The sequence below is a fragment of the Pituophis catenifer genome, unplaced genomic scaffold (assembly GCF_029215685.1).
Source record: "Pituophis catenifer annectens isolate HBS135680 unplaced genomic scaffold, rPitCat1.0.hap2 SCAF_1, whole genome shotgun sequence".
In the NCBI taxonomy this organism is placed as follows: domain Eukaryota; kingdom Metazoa; phylum Chordata; class Lepidosauria; order Squamata; family Colubridae; genus Pituophis; species Pituophis catenifer.
The window spans coordinates 158,759,653-158,775,040 of record NW_027256881.1 but is presented as its reverse complement, the minus strand read 5'-3'; the positions used below and the strand labels follow the sequence as shown (position 1 = coordinate 158,775,040).

General features: G+C 37.4%; 1 protein-coding gene across 1 annotated transcript in view; it reads left to right on the top strand.

The window, feature by feature from the left end:
• The window catches only part of PKHD1 (PKHD1 ciliary IPT domain containing fibrocystin/polyductin), a 184,027-nt gene that overhangs the window by 114,227 nt on the left and 54,412 nt on the right, over positions 1-15,388 (top strand). Inside the window, exons 37-41 of the mRNA XM_070956611.1 lie at positions 5,129-5,336; positions 5,645-5,805; positions 6,846-7,040; positions 8,336-8,461; positions 14,085-14,215. Of these exons, the coding sequence (XP_070812712.1) occupies positions 5,129-5,336; positions 5,645-5,805; positions 6,846-7,040; positions 8,336-8,461; positions 14,085-14,215 (821 nt within the window). The remainder of the gene's footprint in view (positions 1-5,128; positions 5,337-5,644; positions 5,806-6,845; positions 7,041-8,335; positions 8,462-14,084; positions 14,216-15,388) is intronic.

Below are 15,388 nucleotides of genomic sequence, written 5' to 3'. Positions count from 1 at the left end.
TCGAACAGATGGAAGGCTGAGTCAACCTCAAGCCCCTTCAGGATCAAATTCTAGGCGGTGGGCAGACTTAGGCTGCAATACTGCATTCTAACCACCATGCGCCACCAGGGATAAACTTCACTGTTATTCTAATAATTTATATGAAATGCTCTTTTGAGTATTAGTTGATTTGCTTTAGATATGTTAATGGTTACCACTATCTTGCCATCCTCATACCTGAATGTCGATATATATGGTGCCCTGTCACCTGAGTCCTTGACTTAACCAATGAATCTATATATCCAATTGTACTTCCTGTCTAGTTTTCTTCCTTAGATGAGAATTTAATTGATAGCCTCCCTGGATCCAATATTGTGTTTCGGATTATGACAATAAAAAGGTAAAGGTTCCCCTCGCACATATGTGCTAGTCATTCCTGACTCTAGGGAATACAATACAATACAATACAATACAATACAATACAATACAATACAATACAATACAATACAATACAATACAATACAATACAATACAATACAAATACAAAATACAATACAAAGATGTATAATACAGTGTTGAATATCATTGAAGTATTATGTTGATGAAGTTCTGCATAAAATAAACTCAGAATGAAATGTTCTTTGAAAAAGTCTCTTAATATTTTAAACTGACTTTTATTACAATGGTTATATGAAATTATCCCTCAATGAGACACTTAGTGGTGTAGTGGTGTGCTACAAGGTTCAGTCCTGGGCCTGGTGATTTCAGTATTTTCTTTAGGCTTTGGATGAACAGAAGTCTTCACAACTAGCCACAGTGAGTTCAAAAGGATGAAATGTTCATTGGGATGTCATGCTACAGGCACTGCCATTTTATACTACCATCATATTATTTATTTGTTTGTTTGTTTAATTAATTAATTAATTAATATTGCCGCCTATTTGCCCATGGCGACTCAAGGAGGTTTACAGAATATAAAACCACATTTAAAACAATAAAAACTAACAAAAAGAATCAAATAAATTAATATAGTACAATGTAACAAAATCACCACCAAAATCAGCCCCAGCGACAACAGATCACATGAGCCATTTAATTGGCTCCATCCTGGTCTGGGCTGCTCAGGCCCGTTGGCAGAACCAGGTCTCCAGGACTTTCTGGAAGATATTAGAGTGGGGGCCATTCTAATCTCTGGGGGAATGATGTTTCAGAGAGAGGGAGCTACCATGGAGCAGGCCCTTCTTCTGGGTTCCACCAGGTATATCTCCCTAGGGGATCAGACCTGCAACATTCCCTGCCTCCCCGCTCTGATGGGTTGGGTAGATGTAACCGGCAAGAGATGGTCCCTCAGATAACCTGGTCCCCAGAGATGAAAGGCTATAAAAGTTACAACCAGCACCTTGAATTGCACCCGGAATCAAATTGGCAACCAATGCCGCTCCCGCAGGAGAGGTGATACATGTGCACATCAGGGTCTGCACAAAACCATGTGGACCGCTGCATTTTGCACCAACTGAAGCTTCTGGATGCTCTTCAAGGGCAGCCCCATGTAGAGGGTGTTGCAGTAGTCAAGACGGAAAGTGACTAGGAAAGGGCATAACTGGCACGCAACCTGCAGTTGCGCAAAGGGCCTCCTGGCCACAACTGCCACCTGCTCTTTAAACAGGAGTCGTGAGTCCAGGAAAACCCCTAGATTATGCACAGAGTCTGTTTGTGGTAGTGCCACCCCATCCCAAGATACATTGTAAGGTCTTGCCTCTCCAATCTTCCCAAGAAAGCAGGACTCTTGAAACTGCAGTGGGTCCAAAAGGAGCTTTTATTGGAAGATAACAAGAGATCTAGGCAAGAACTGAAGCTTCTCATTTAAAACCAGCTCTTTAAAGCATTGCTAACCAAACCCCTCCCACACTACATCATTGCAGGGAAACAGAAACAGAGATTTCATATACAGATTAACACAGTAATGCAAGAAATAGAAACAGAAACTTCATATAAACGCAGTAATGCAAAAAACAGAGACTTCATATAGAGATTAACACAGTAATGCAGGAAACAGAAACAGAAACTGGAAACAGAAACTTCATATACCTCCATTCCTCTCTCTCTTCCTCCCACCAAAATGCCAGCATCCTTGTAGAAATATCTGGGACCTGACATACATTATCATAAGCAAGTACTAAGAGGTAGAATTTATGTTGCATTGCAACCTTATTTGCTTCTCTTTGGTATAAGAGGATAACTGTCAGGCTTTCAAGATTCTGTTATGATGTCCTTTAACAATAAAACAGAGCTTCCAATATTCCTTGGGTTAATTGTTTCCTGACCCAGCCTACCTTGCAGGCTGACAGCAACTGTCATAGAAATCGACTGAACCTCTAATAAGTATATATAATTTATATTTTAGATAAAGCCAAATTCACATGCACTATTTCATAATTTCCCCAACCACTTAAAAAAGGTTTGCATTACTATTTATTAGATTGATAGGCTTTCTTTCTGGCTCCATCACAATGTTGGGAGGCCTACAAGACTTGACTGACAGTAGAAATGATTCAGCAGTACACCACATGGAGGGAGGGAGGGAGGGAGGGAGGGAGAGAGAGAGAGAGAGAGAGAGAGAGAGAGTTCTTAGCTTTCCAGACTAATAATAATTAATTTTTTAATTAATCAATGCAAATATTGTGTTAAATGTTGGAGAAGCAAGATATATTTCATATTCCAATATAAAGAACTGAGAAGGCTCTTCATTGTCATAAAAAATACTAAGCCCTGAGTTATTTCTGTCATTGCATGTCCACTTTGAAGATCCTCAGTGGAGGCTAGTGGAAATTCCAGCATGTCCCTTAAACCATGAACCATGTCCCTCCACTCTGGCTTGTTCAGGAAGAATGAGCAATACACCAGCAAACTTCCTGTTCTATCCCAACCACACATTTTCCTTTTGCATTCTAACAAGCAAAATTTAACCAGATGAATCTGCCTTTATATTTAAAATGAACAGTTTACTGCATAATTCAGCAGATTGTAGCTAAATTTTCATCTCAGAGACACTTTTATCAAAGCCACTAATAGGATATCTGGGAACAACATATACAGCTGCACAAGTGGTGGGATTCAGCCAGTTCTCACCACTTCGGGAGAACCGGTTGTTAACTTTCTGAGCAGTTTGGCAAACTGGTTGTTGGAAGAAATCATTAGGGCAGAGAACCGGTTGTTAAATTACTTGAATCCCACCACTGAGCTGCACCATTGTACAACGTAGACAAGGAGATGTATGCTAACTATTTATTGTTGTTATAAATTTGAATTTTGGATATTTATTGGTATTTTGGTGGTTTACAGGTAGACCTCATTTAGTGACTGCCTCATTTTGTGCCTCATCGCAGTTATGATGGTGATGAAGAAGTAACTTCATATTTATGAGTTTTGCAGGTCTGAAAAAAGAACATAAGCAGAACTGCAGTTTCATTCAAAGGCCATTTGACTTAATAACTGAAGTGTCAGTCTCAGTTGTGGACACTAAACAAGGACCACCTGTATTGCTTTTGTAAACTGCTCAGATTCACTTTGATTGAAGTGGACTAGAAGAAGTTTACTCTCCTTTTTCCTCTCTGAAATTGCTTCCCTGAAAAAAGTATCTCGAATTCATACTTCTAGGGAATTGTATATTAAAACCTGAATTTCAGGAAGCTGTGAAAATACTACATAATCATTTTCTTAAAGAAAACTGCATTTAATGGGAAGTATTGGACTTATTTTCTGATTAAGAATGGTTAAATTTATGATTAACCATTTCTATCTATATTAATGGGAATACATTCCCCCCCAAATTAATTGCTTTGTTATGGAATACAAATAATACATTGTAGAATACAAATAATGATTGAGTACTGTGATGTCTGTACAAATAGAAACCAGAAGCTATTAATGCTGTGATGATTTATTTTGGAAATATGATTTCCAAAGTAGGTATGAATATAGATTTGCCCTAACTGTATAGTTGTTTGGTTAGTATGACATTGATAAGTTACAAAGTGCACTGACTTATTTTGTAATATGAAAAAAACTGTATATCTTTGAGTTTAATAGTTAAGTCTCCACTGTATTATTACTTATTTTTATTTATGAATACTAAAAGGAAAAGAGAACTGCTTAGAAAAGGAAAATAAGTATTTCATTTCTCACTTCTTTTTCTGTATTCTAATTGGTGGTGTTTACAAACATTTAAACCACCTTAAAAGCATAGTATAAATGTTTGCATTTGCCTTATTGCACATTGTACATATGGAAATCATTCCTACTGAAATTTAGTTAGGCTTTCATTGTGGATATATGCTATTCATTTTGCCATTGGAAGTATTGTTAAAAGCAATCTTCATATTGCTTGTGTGCTGCTAGAAATAGCACATCATTAGGGCTAACATCACAGGAGAGATTATTTTCTTCTACAATCTGAAAAAAATAAAAATAAAAATATTTTTAATGATGTGTTCTACTGTAGGTTTTGGAGACAATACAAGAAAATAATTGGTTGGCCAAATGTTTTTAGTTATGGAATTCAAACCTGATGTCGTTATGACAGTCCTTGTATTAGGATTGACTTAACATTTTCTTCAGAGCAGTATATTGTGTTGGGGATGTTTTACAGGGCTTAGTTTGTGTTCCTTAGTTTGTGCCCTTCCTTTGATTTGCTGACTATAATTCTTTTTTGACAAAAAAGTATTGTTTTGTTCTTCCCTGGGACCTTATAGAACAAAGGTGTCAAACTCGCAATGACACATTGTCATCACGTGAGGTATTGCAACTTTTCCCCCCTTGTCTAAACCGGGGGTGGGCATGGCCAGCCCGTGATGTATCCGCTCGCAGGCTGCGAATTTGAAACCCCTGTTATAAAATATTAATTTTTCAACCCACTTTAATGAAATTAAAAATTACATAATGAAAATGTTTAGTATTTTTCACCTATAAATACTAGCAAAATGACAGTATTATATTAAAAACTTAAAGATGAGTAAAAGGCGAGTTCTTAATCCATACATTGTTCTCATTATGTTCTTAAACACTACAGATTTGGTTGGGGCTGTGCTTAATATTCATTAAAAATGTCATCCTTTTTTTCCTCATATGTGAATCTTATTTAATATTTCAGGCTGTGTCCCCAAAATATCAGTCACATATTTGAAATCAGCAGCATACTCCAATGATACAAAGTTGAATTTAATGGACTTTGTGGATTGGAAACCTGGAGATGAAGTTGTGGTATGCGGAGGAAGCTTTGAAGGTACTCAAAAGAAAAAGGAAATTCTTACCATTAAGGAAATAAATGGTACAGAACTCTACATTACATCTCCACTAAGGTAATCTTGCCTGAGTTGGCAGCGCTGTGTTGGCAAGGCTCATGTGATGTTAATTTGAAGTTCATACAACTGTGGATCTACATTGGTACAATTACATTTCAGCTGGAACAGTAACATATACAGACAACTGCTGGTGTCTGCTAATTAAATACTCATCACAGAAAGGGGAATCAGTGCTAATGCTGCTAGAGGATTTATTAAGGCTAAGTTCTGCCTTCAATTCAGCTTATTTCTGGCATTTAAAAATTGATGGAATCATTGACACAATTTGGTAGAACTAGCAGTATTTATTCTTATGTATCCTATAGGTATTCTTACACTTCTCTTACTGAGAAGCAGGTTGTCGAAGAGCATCTTGCTTTTAGAGCAGTTGTGGCATTGCTGAGTAGGAATCTAATCATCCAAGGAAATGTCACAAGTGAAAAAGTTTCCCATCTGCAACTCTGTAAAGCAGCAGCTATTTCAGGAGGTGAGTGAGGAAAAAGGCCCATGCACAACAGAAGTAAATAAAAGAGCAGAGCATTGTAGTTTTTAACATTCCAGGTTTTTATCATTATTTCAGAGGCACTTCAGAGGTTTAATTCATGTACAGGCTAAAAATAAAAATAAAAATCCGCTTTTCAGTATATGACATTGAAATATTAAGCAGACCGAACTGAGGCATTTTCTGTTTGCTTCAAATGGGAAGGGCTGGAGCAATTAAATGTAGGAGGCATTTTCAGAATATAATTTTATATCTTAGATTAATGTATTAATCTGATTCATGCACACACCTTTCTTCCCCAGTTTTAAAGGGAAAGAATATTTTAAAAAGTATTTTGAGATATTGTAAGAAATATGCATCAACATGCAGAAAAAAATGAAACACTATTTAAATAAGAGCGCATTTCAAAGACTGTGGAAGAGAATGTTAATATATATGAACACTGGATTTGCTGTTTTACAATGTACTCTTTAATCAAGGAGACAATTGTAGGAATAATTTATGTTTATGTAAATTTTTGAGACACATGCTGAGTACATTAAACAGTATATTGGATTCTTGTCACTGAAATACTTTTTGTAGTAGGAGAGATATGATTTTCGTTCTACATTTACTGTTTTTATGAGTGAGTAACAGTAACACTGATACAAGAGACTGTCTAAAAACAGTGCTTAAAGCAGCAGTCCTCAAACTTTTTGGCACCATGGACTAGTTTCATGGAAGACAGTTTTTCCATGGACCGGTGGTGGTGCTTTTGGTTTTGTTTGCTTGCCTGCCGCTCACCTGAGCTGCATGGTTCAATTCCTAATAGGCCATGGAGCGGTACTGGTCCATGGCCCGGGGGTTGGGGATCTCTGCCTTAAAGGATGTCATACAATGATTACCATTCCTATTAAGTATTACTTCAAGTCTGATGATTACATATTTCCTTTGTGATTTGCTGAAATTCTCATCTCTTCTCTGGGATGTTTGAACAGTCTCAGTTCTAGCTCTGAATAATTTCTACCTCCCTTGCTACTTTTCAGATAACTCAAAGTGCCTCTATAAGAGAAGTGAGAGAAAACCTGGGTCTCAGGACATGGGGGGTATTGTCATTGTGGAATCCTCTTATGGTGAAGAGAGTCTGCTACATTTGGCAGGGATACAGTTCTATCATGTGGGACAAGCATTCCAAAAGCATTTCAGTGCACTGACCGTGGTTGGAAATGCTCCAATGACTAGTAAGACATTTTAATTTCTAGAGGTGATTGTGATTGTTATGTTAAATGTTTTCTTAACAGGGTTTTAAATTTATTTTGCATCTGGGTGCAATCAAAACATCACTGATGAAAATAAACAAAGATGATTACTTATTACTTCTGGACATTTGAATTCTACTTGCTGATTGAAATGTTTATTTCAATTCTATGCAGGAAAAGTCTGGAAAAAGTTATGGAGGTGACATTGCTCCCCCCCAAAAAAATTTTTTGGCAGCTAATAATTATTTCTCTGTTTTCATCATCAGTATGCTAATGATACTCAGTATGATTTCAGTATCAGTATGTTTTAGCATCAGTATGCTAATGACCCCAACTCTGAATTTCTTTTAAAAGTTCAATTTTAGGTGAGGTGATACCAATTAATCAACTGTATATGTATCTATACTTAGTAGTAAGCTGGTTATAGATATCCTATTAAAATTTCATCCAGGGACAAACAAGCTGTTGTTAGTTAATGGTTTAACTAAAAGAGGAACTGTTTCTGGAAGCTTCCTCCACTTCTGATAGGTCTTTCTTAATGATGGCTATGTGCCTTGGATGTTTTGGTTCTTTGGTCTATGACCGCAATAAAGTATAAAGTAAGTAAGTAAATAAGTAACTCCCTGCATAAACTCACTCAGTACTTCTACTGGTAATTAAACTTCTGTTATTTTCTCTCAGCTTTTCATCCATTTGATGCAATTGATTTAAATGATTCTGCTGCTATTTGAAACAACTATTGGTACATTCTAATTTTGATACCCTGTTTCCCTGAAAATAAGACGTCCCCAGATAATAAGCACAATCGGGCTTTTGAGCGCATGTGTTAAAATAAGCCCTCCCCCTGAAAATAAGCCCTCCCCGAAAATATTCAACCACATGCACAGCTGGGCCCGCCATTTCTTCTGGTTAGGGTTAGGGAGACAGAGCTGGAAATCAGGTATGATAACAAGAGGAGCCCCGTTTTGCTCCATTCACCCCAAAATAATAAGATGTCCTCGAAAATAAGGCCAAGCGCTTATTTCAGGGTTCAAAAAAATATAAGACAGTCTTATTTTCGGGGAAAGATGGTATTTATGTCATTTTATTATTTTATTAAATGTATATGCTGCCCATCTCACTAGTAGAACGATATTTATTTCTCTGCTGTCTTTAAATCCACTGTAATATGTCATGGGAATTCTGGCTGAAAAGGAGACTTTTAAACACTATGGAATTGCATCACTTTCCAGTTTTGTTGCTCTGTATCCAAGTCTTTTTCTTTTTTTCTTTTTTAGAATCTTATATGCAACATTGTGTTGTACTGGATTCTTTTGCTCAGGGAGTTAGCTTATCTGGAATATCAGATTTCAAGATTGAAAATAATACTTTTTGCAACATTATGGGCCATGGAATTAAAATAGGTAAGTGAACTTAAAAAAAAAAGGTTACAGGGCTTGCAGAAATTTTCAGCCCAAAAAGATTATTTTAGAAACTCTTTTTGCTCAGGATTTCCCCAACCCCTTTCCTTGCAGAGATTTTATTTTCAAGTAAAAAATAATCATTCATATAAAAACAGAAAATGATATTTCAAGCAATTTTTTTAAAGATTAGAGAATTGCAAAATAGAAGTCATTAGTAAGGCAGATTCTCAAGCTTTCATAAGGGTTCAGTGGATGTCTGGGTATTTTCATGCAAACAGGTATTTAAGGCATTTTTGTGAAGCAGTCAGTAATGATGAAAGGTAGAAGCATCACATGTCAGCAGCCTACTAACCAAAAGGAGTACTATGGTATCACAGATATGTTTCGGCACACTATATCACGGAGCAGAAGTCCCTCCATCAAATGAATAACTAAATGAAAAGACACATTTGACACAGCCTGAAACCCCTGAGCCCAAAGCTGAATGGGACAATTCTTGGTGTTTTCTTTTTCTTTTTCTAATTCGGTTGAGGTGAGATGAAACTATGTTTGTGCTGTCTCCAGTTACAAACATACAAACACAGAGGGGAATTTTAAGAATGAAATGTTCGGGTGTTTCACTCTGTACCATCTCAGTGGGGAGCACTAATATTAAGATACTTTTAAACTACAACTTCTTCCATTTATCCCCCAGCCCCTCCAATGCACTTTGAACTTGATTTTGGTTATGTTCATACCTGCCAACTTCACAATGTTGAGAAAATGCAGAGATCACCACAAAATACTGTATTTTTCGGAGTATAAGACGCCCCAGACTATAAGATGCACCTACCTTTTTTGGGGAGGAAAACAAGAAAAAAAAATCTGCCTCTGCCTCCCAGCAATTTGCCTCCTTGCAGCAAACAGCCTGCTTTAGTATCATTTTCATTTTCAGCACAGCCTGATTAGCACAAGAAAAAAAAAATCTGTATGGCAATAGGTAATGGCAATCCCTGCAGCCTGAAATAGCTGAGGGTCGGAAGGCCAATCCAACCAACGATCAACTGCTTATGCTAATCAGGCTGTGCTGAAGCTGAAATGGGCTGTTTGTTGTTTGCTGCAAGGAGATAAATTGCTGGAAGACAGAGGCCAAAGGGTGGGGGCTGGCGGGTGGGTGGGGCTATATTCGGTGTATAAGACTTTTTTGGGGGGGAGGTGTAAGTAATAATATAAGTAATAATACTCCGAAAAATATGGTAATTAGTATTCCAGCTCTGTGACAGGAGAGTGCAAAATGGCATTCAGTCAGCACCTATGCTGCCATAGCTTCTGTAGTAACAAGTCTCCTACCATCCACTCCATATAAAAAGGAAATATATTGCTACTCCCACTCACTTTGTCTGTACATATCAGATATAGGTGCATTTTTCAGTTCATTACAACATCTAACCAGTTCTGGTAATCCAGACAGGAAGCATGACTAGATGGACTAATTCTAATTTATTGTAAGGTTAGTTAATAGAATCTTGCAAGCCTGATAGTAAATTTCTCCCTTTGCAGCCCAAGAAAACATTCCTTTTATGGGCTAAGCTGCCTCTTACCTAATCATTTCCCTAGCTATGGCTCTTCCCCCTGATGCCCAAGTTCATTCCCATATAACATTACATAGGGTGAGCCACAAAGTCATCAAGCCACCTTTCCTTCCCTGTATTCAATAGCTCCAAAGAGGTGTGATAATGAAAAGATAGCATGTATTATTGATTTGCAACAGGCACTTCCTCAATATTGTAACTGGAATTGCACGTTGTTGTGGTTGAGAAAACGAGAGATAAAAGCTAAACAATCCCTACTGAAATAGATTGAAACAGGATACTGAAGCTGTATGGGATGTGAGAGAAATTATGTTGCTATGAATCCAAGAAGGCAAAGTTCTCACTAGAAAAAGCTGTATGCCCACAGCATTGACAAGAATACCCAGCTTGGCTCTGGAAGCAAAAGATCTTAAAACTAGATAGTATTTTGTGACTGTACAAATCTGCAGCTGGTTCTAAAACAACATAAATGTGTAAATCGACAGGATTCAGAGATTGGTAGAACTGTCTTCAAATGAAAGTCACATTCACACGTAGTCATCCTGACTGTAGCTTTGTGAGAGGTATCCATATTTGATAAGCTTCATCTCCTCATAATGCTTTAGTTTTCTTGTGGATTTCACCCCTTCTTTATTGAATAAAAAAATCTTATGGAAAATTTAATAACTCGTATTGATAAGGAATATAACTAGACTAGAACTAGACTCCTGGTTTCTATGCCAGCATTGTAATCTCTACATCAAATCAATATATCATACATCGGATACATTCAATTTGTATGACATATCAAACCAAATAGACTTGGGTCCCACAAAATAGAACAAATGTCTTCTAAAATCCTTCCTTCCTTCCTTCCTTCCTTCCTTCCTTCCTTCCTTCCTTCCTTCCTTCCTTCCTTCCTTCCTTCCTTCCTTCCTTCCTCCCTCCCTCCCTCCCTCCCTCCCTCCCTCCCTCCCTCCCTCCCACTCTAAGCTGCTCATGAACATAGAAGCAACATATAAAAAATTAACCAAAATAACTGCAAAATAATCACAAGATGGCAATCCAGCAATAAAGCAAACATAAACATATGGCAGCCATCAGCTTTTTGGACAAAGAGTTGATCCAGATGGCTGCATTAAATTTTTATCCACTGGTCTTTGAATTGAAAGAAAGTATGTTGGTGTAATCCATGGTGCCCATGGCTAATGCCTAATTTTAAAACTGGAATTGGACTGACAAAAGGTACTGTTCTTATTAACCTATTGAGAACAAGTTAAAGAAAAGGATTAATACAGATTTTGATTTCATTTACTCTTCCATTTCCCCTGCTGATGGGAAATCAGCCATCAATCATTCTCGCATGTATTTATTTATTTATTTGGTTTTTCTTACCTTCCAATCCTAAAGATCTGTGGTGGTGTATGTCAAAAATATAAACATAACACTGAAAGCACAAATACCAAATTAGTGTCCTCGTTAAAATCAAATGATGCTAAGGACTCCCTTAGCAATATAGATTTAATTTGTTTATGAAATGCTGACAAATTAGAGGCTCCACTTCTTTCAATGGAAGAGAACACCACAAAGTAAGGGCAACCATAAAGAAGATCCTAAATGAGAAGGACAACTTTGTAGAAGTATAGGGAAGAGTTTAGAATGGTAGATATAGCCATCTGTCTAGCACAAATACATTGCAAGAGTGGGGCAATTCATGGGATGGAGAACCTCTGATGTGCCTTTTTGTTGTAAACCATCCTCTTATAAATACAAGCTAATCACATGTCCAAAAGTAAACCAAGATCCGCACCCACCTTCCTAATCTTCCTAATCTTCCTAGGGGCCTGAAGACCTGGCTCTGCCAATAGGCCTGGGGCCCCACCAGCATACATGACATTGGAGATGTCATGCCCCCAACTCTCCCACGCACATCCTGCTCCTTTCCTCCCCATTTTTTTAATTGTAAATAATTATTATGCATTTTTATTGTTCAATGTTTTATCAGTGTTTAGTGTTTGTAAACTACCAAGAGTTGCCTGTAGGCAAGATGGGTAGCAAACAAGTCTAATCAAACAATCAATGAACCAACCAACCAGCAAACTATCAGGTCACAGGAGATGATGATAATGAGTAAATTCCATCCTCAACTAGTGTTTCAAGAGAAGGGCAAAGTAGTGAGTGATCAAGGAGTCCAGTTCTGACCTGACAGCAGGTGGTACCAGAGGAAGCCAGTGTAGAGCCATGGAAAACACACTATTGTGATTGGCTGATGTGCAGTAACAACATCATAACCATTGTATCCTCACCAAATAAAACCAAAGCCATAATGAAGTAATCAAAGTTACTGTTCCTGCACCAAAGTAAAAAAAACCCCAATAAAATGTATAGCTTGAAAAATATGAAATACTGTCAACAATCGAAGAACTAGCAATGTGAGCTGGCACATGCAGGTGATTTTTCCTAGGTTTAATCAACCCTTTGTGCAGCAGATAACCAGCATTTACAAAAAGACCACTACATCTGCTTAAAATACAACAACAAACAGATCTGTGTTTCTCATGAAGCCAGGTAGGACCTGAAGAGGATTTTCAAATGCATTGGTTGGGTATTATGTAAACTGATGCTTCTGCAAAAGCCAGTTGCCTGGTCTCTCCTGGAGCTCAAGTGACAAATATCATGAAGAACAGTTCCCAGCAACCAGAGGGGAAGGAATATCCCTACAGGTCCCTAAATGGGCTATAAAGACCTGGGATAATAAACCACAACTAAACCAGCAATTACATTCTATTTACTGGATATAGTTTTCAATCACCATCACATCTAGTTTACTGGCTATAGTTTTTATCCCTAATAAAAACTATATCTAGACAATTGGGAAATTCCTACTTTAAAACTGGAACAGCCAAAGATAACTGTAAGCTGTTTCAAGTATGGGCTGGGAATAAGATGAAAGATATGGCAAAAAAAAAAAAAATGTTACCAGGGCATATTCATGCTGCGGTTAGGGGGACAAGAGGAAAAACCCCAAGTGAAAGTGAATTTGTGTAATCAAGCTTCTTGAATAGGAACATTTTAGCCTGGAGAATAGAGAAGCCAGCTAAGCCAGCAGTATCCAGTCAAAGGAAGACAGATTTGAGTTTAATTTACTATGTTCCCGTTCCTATGGGATCTGTTGTTCTTCTGCTTTCAACAGTTATTAAAGATAGGCACTGCTGCTGGCTGCTTATAATGACACTTTCATAAATATATAGAATATAATGATTTTGATACAACAGTAATGCTCCAGTAGATCAAAATCATCTAAAAAAGAATTTTGATCAGGACAAAAATGTTTGCACACTATATAACCAGATCTAGGCCAGCAGCAATTATTAAATGAAGAGCAGCACACACCAAGCAACAGAACAAAGGCTTGTTAAAGGATGCCAAACAGGGTCTTGATATTTGTAAATGCACCACAAAGCTCATCATCAACAAAGCATGCACAATGTACTTTAACATAAGCTAAATCAATTAACCAGATCAACACCATGTTAGTAGTCTTTGCATTTATACAGCCTCAGCAACTTTAGGGACACTTGTGTGTAAAGTACATGTGCAAACACCCCCTCCCCCCGCAGAATAAATTGCTCCGTATATTGGTCCAAGACTCCAAGTCTTCAGTTTGATCTCTAACTACAACTCACCCACATTTACTTTCACTTCCCTGCAGCATTTTTTTTTTAAAAGCAGCAATTATTTACCAAGCAGATTGGCAGCTATGCAGCTGCTATTGGGACTTGAGCTTATCTGCTGCTGTTCTCAGAACAGTCCATTTCTCCATCACTTCATTAAGCCTAATTCAGTAGCAACTAGGCCCATGAATAATAGGGTGGGTGCAAAAAGATAGATACATGATAGATAGATGATAGATGGATAGATGGATGGATGGATGGATGGATGGATGGATGGATAGATAGATAGATAGATAGATAGATAGATAGATAGACAGACAGATAGATAGATAGACAGACAGACAGACAAACAAGCAGTCTGCTATGCAATAATTTATTAATTTGCAATTGTATTTTTAGGAGCATGGCATGGCAATAATAAAATAAGACACAATACAATTATTGGACTACTGGGCGCTGATGGCCTTTCCAATACTGAAGTTCTGTCCCCAGCTGGAATATATATCCAGTCTCCTGATAATTTGATAGAGGTAAGATATAAAGACAATGCTATTGTACAATGGGAAAGCAAAAACCAAATGACATTGTGATACATTTTCTTGAAGCTTCTTCACCCCAACAGTTAGATTGGTAGATTAAATTAATGCTCGTTCTGCAATTTCTTGCATTTCTTTCTATTTCTATTTCTTCAGTTCAGTTCTGAACTGAAGAAGCTTCTTGGATGAGAAGTGAAACATTTAAAAAAAAAAGAAATTAAGAAAGTCCAGTTGCCTCTGGAAAAGCACCTTTTGAGTTTCTCTATGAACCTTGAATAAATAGTGTGCAAGAGGGGCCTGCCTATTTCAGTTTTCAAAAAACCATCCATTGGAAAAGAGAGGAGGAAGCAAGTAGAAACAAAGCAAATAGAAATGATTGCTTAGTTTTCAACATTGCAATAAACAAGTATGTATTGTGCCAATATTATGAATAAAATGTAACTTGGTTGTACTCCAAATTCTATCAGACATTCACATGGAAAGGCATTTCTAGGAATATTTAGCTACAATGAAATTTAGAAAATAAAGTTCCTAAAGAATGTATTTCTGCATAAAATTTCCTATTTGCCTAAAAGTACTGCTGTCAAGCTACTCCTTCTCTGCATAAATATACAGGTTTCCCTCCCTTCCCTGGCTTAAAAATAATTTCTGGACTGAATCACTGGCATTCTAGGTAAATATCCAGTGACATAATATGAGTTGACAATGGAAGCTCTACATTAACTGTGCTATGGGCAGTATGATATGCAAAGCTATATTTCTGTAACAAGGTGCCTAGACTTGTGCTTTAGGCATTACTCTTATCTCTTTGTTTTGCCACCCAAAGAAAAATGTCATGCACCATGACAGTGAGAAAACTGGATAGGTCACAAGTCTGGAAATAGGATCTGGGGCCTTTCTTTCTCAGGCTACTGATTCTACTGATTCTCTTTGATCTAGGTCACAACTAGTGTTCTCAAAGCCATTCATCCAGTAACCTCTGGCAAGTGAGTTGGTGGTTGTGCTTGCAATCCCTTTGGGGACATAACCACTTGGCAAGCATTTAAAATGACACCAGTGAGCACCTTTTGGCCACTGCACATCTGGATCAGATTTCCATTGTGATTTTTTTTTTTTTAGTGCTGAATGTCTAGGCAATATTCCCAGTGAATTGCCTTCTGTCTTAGA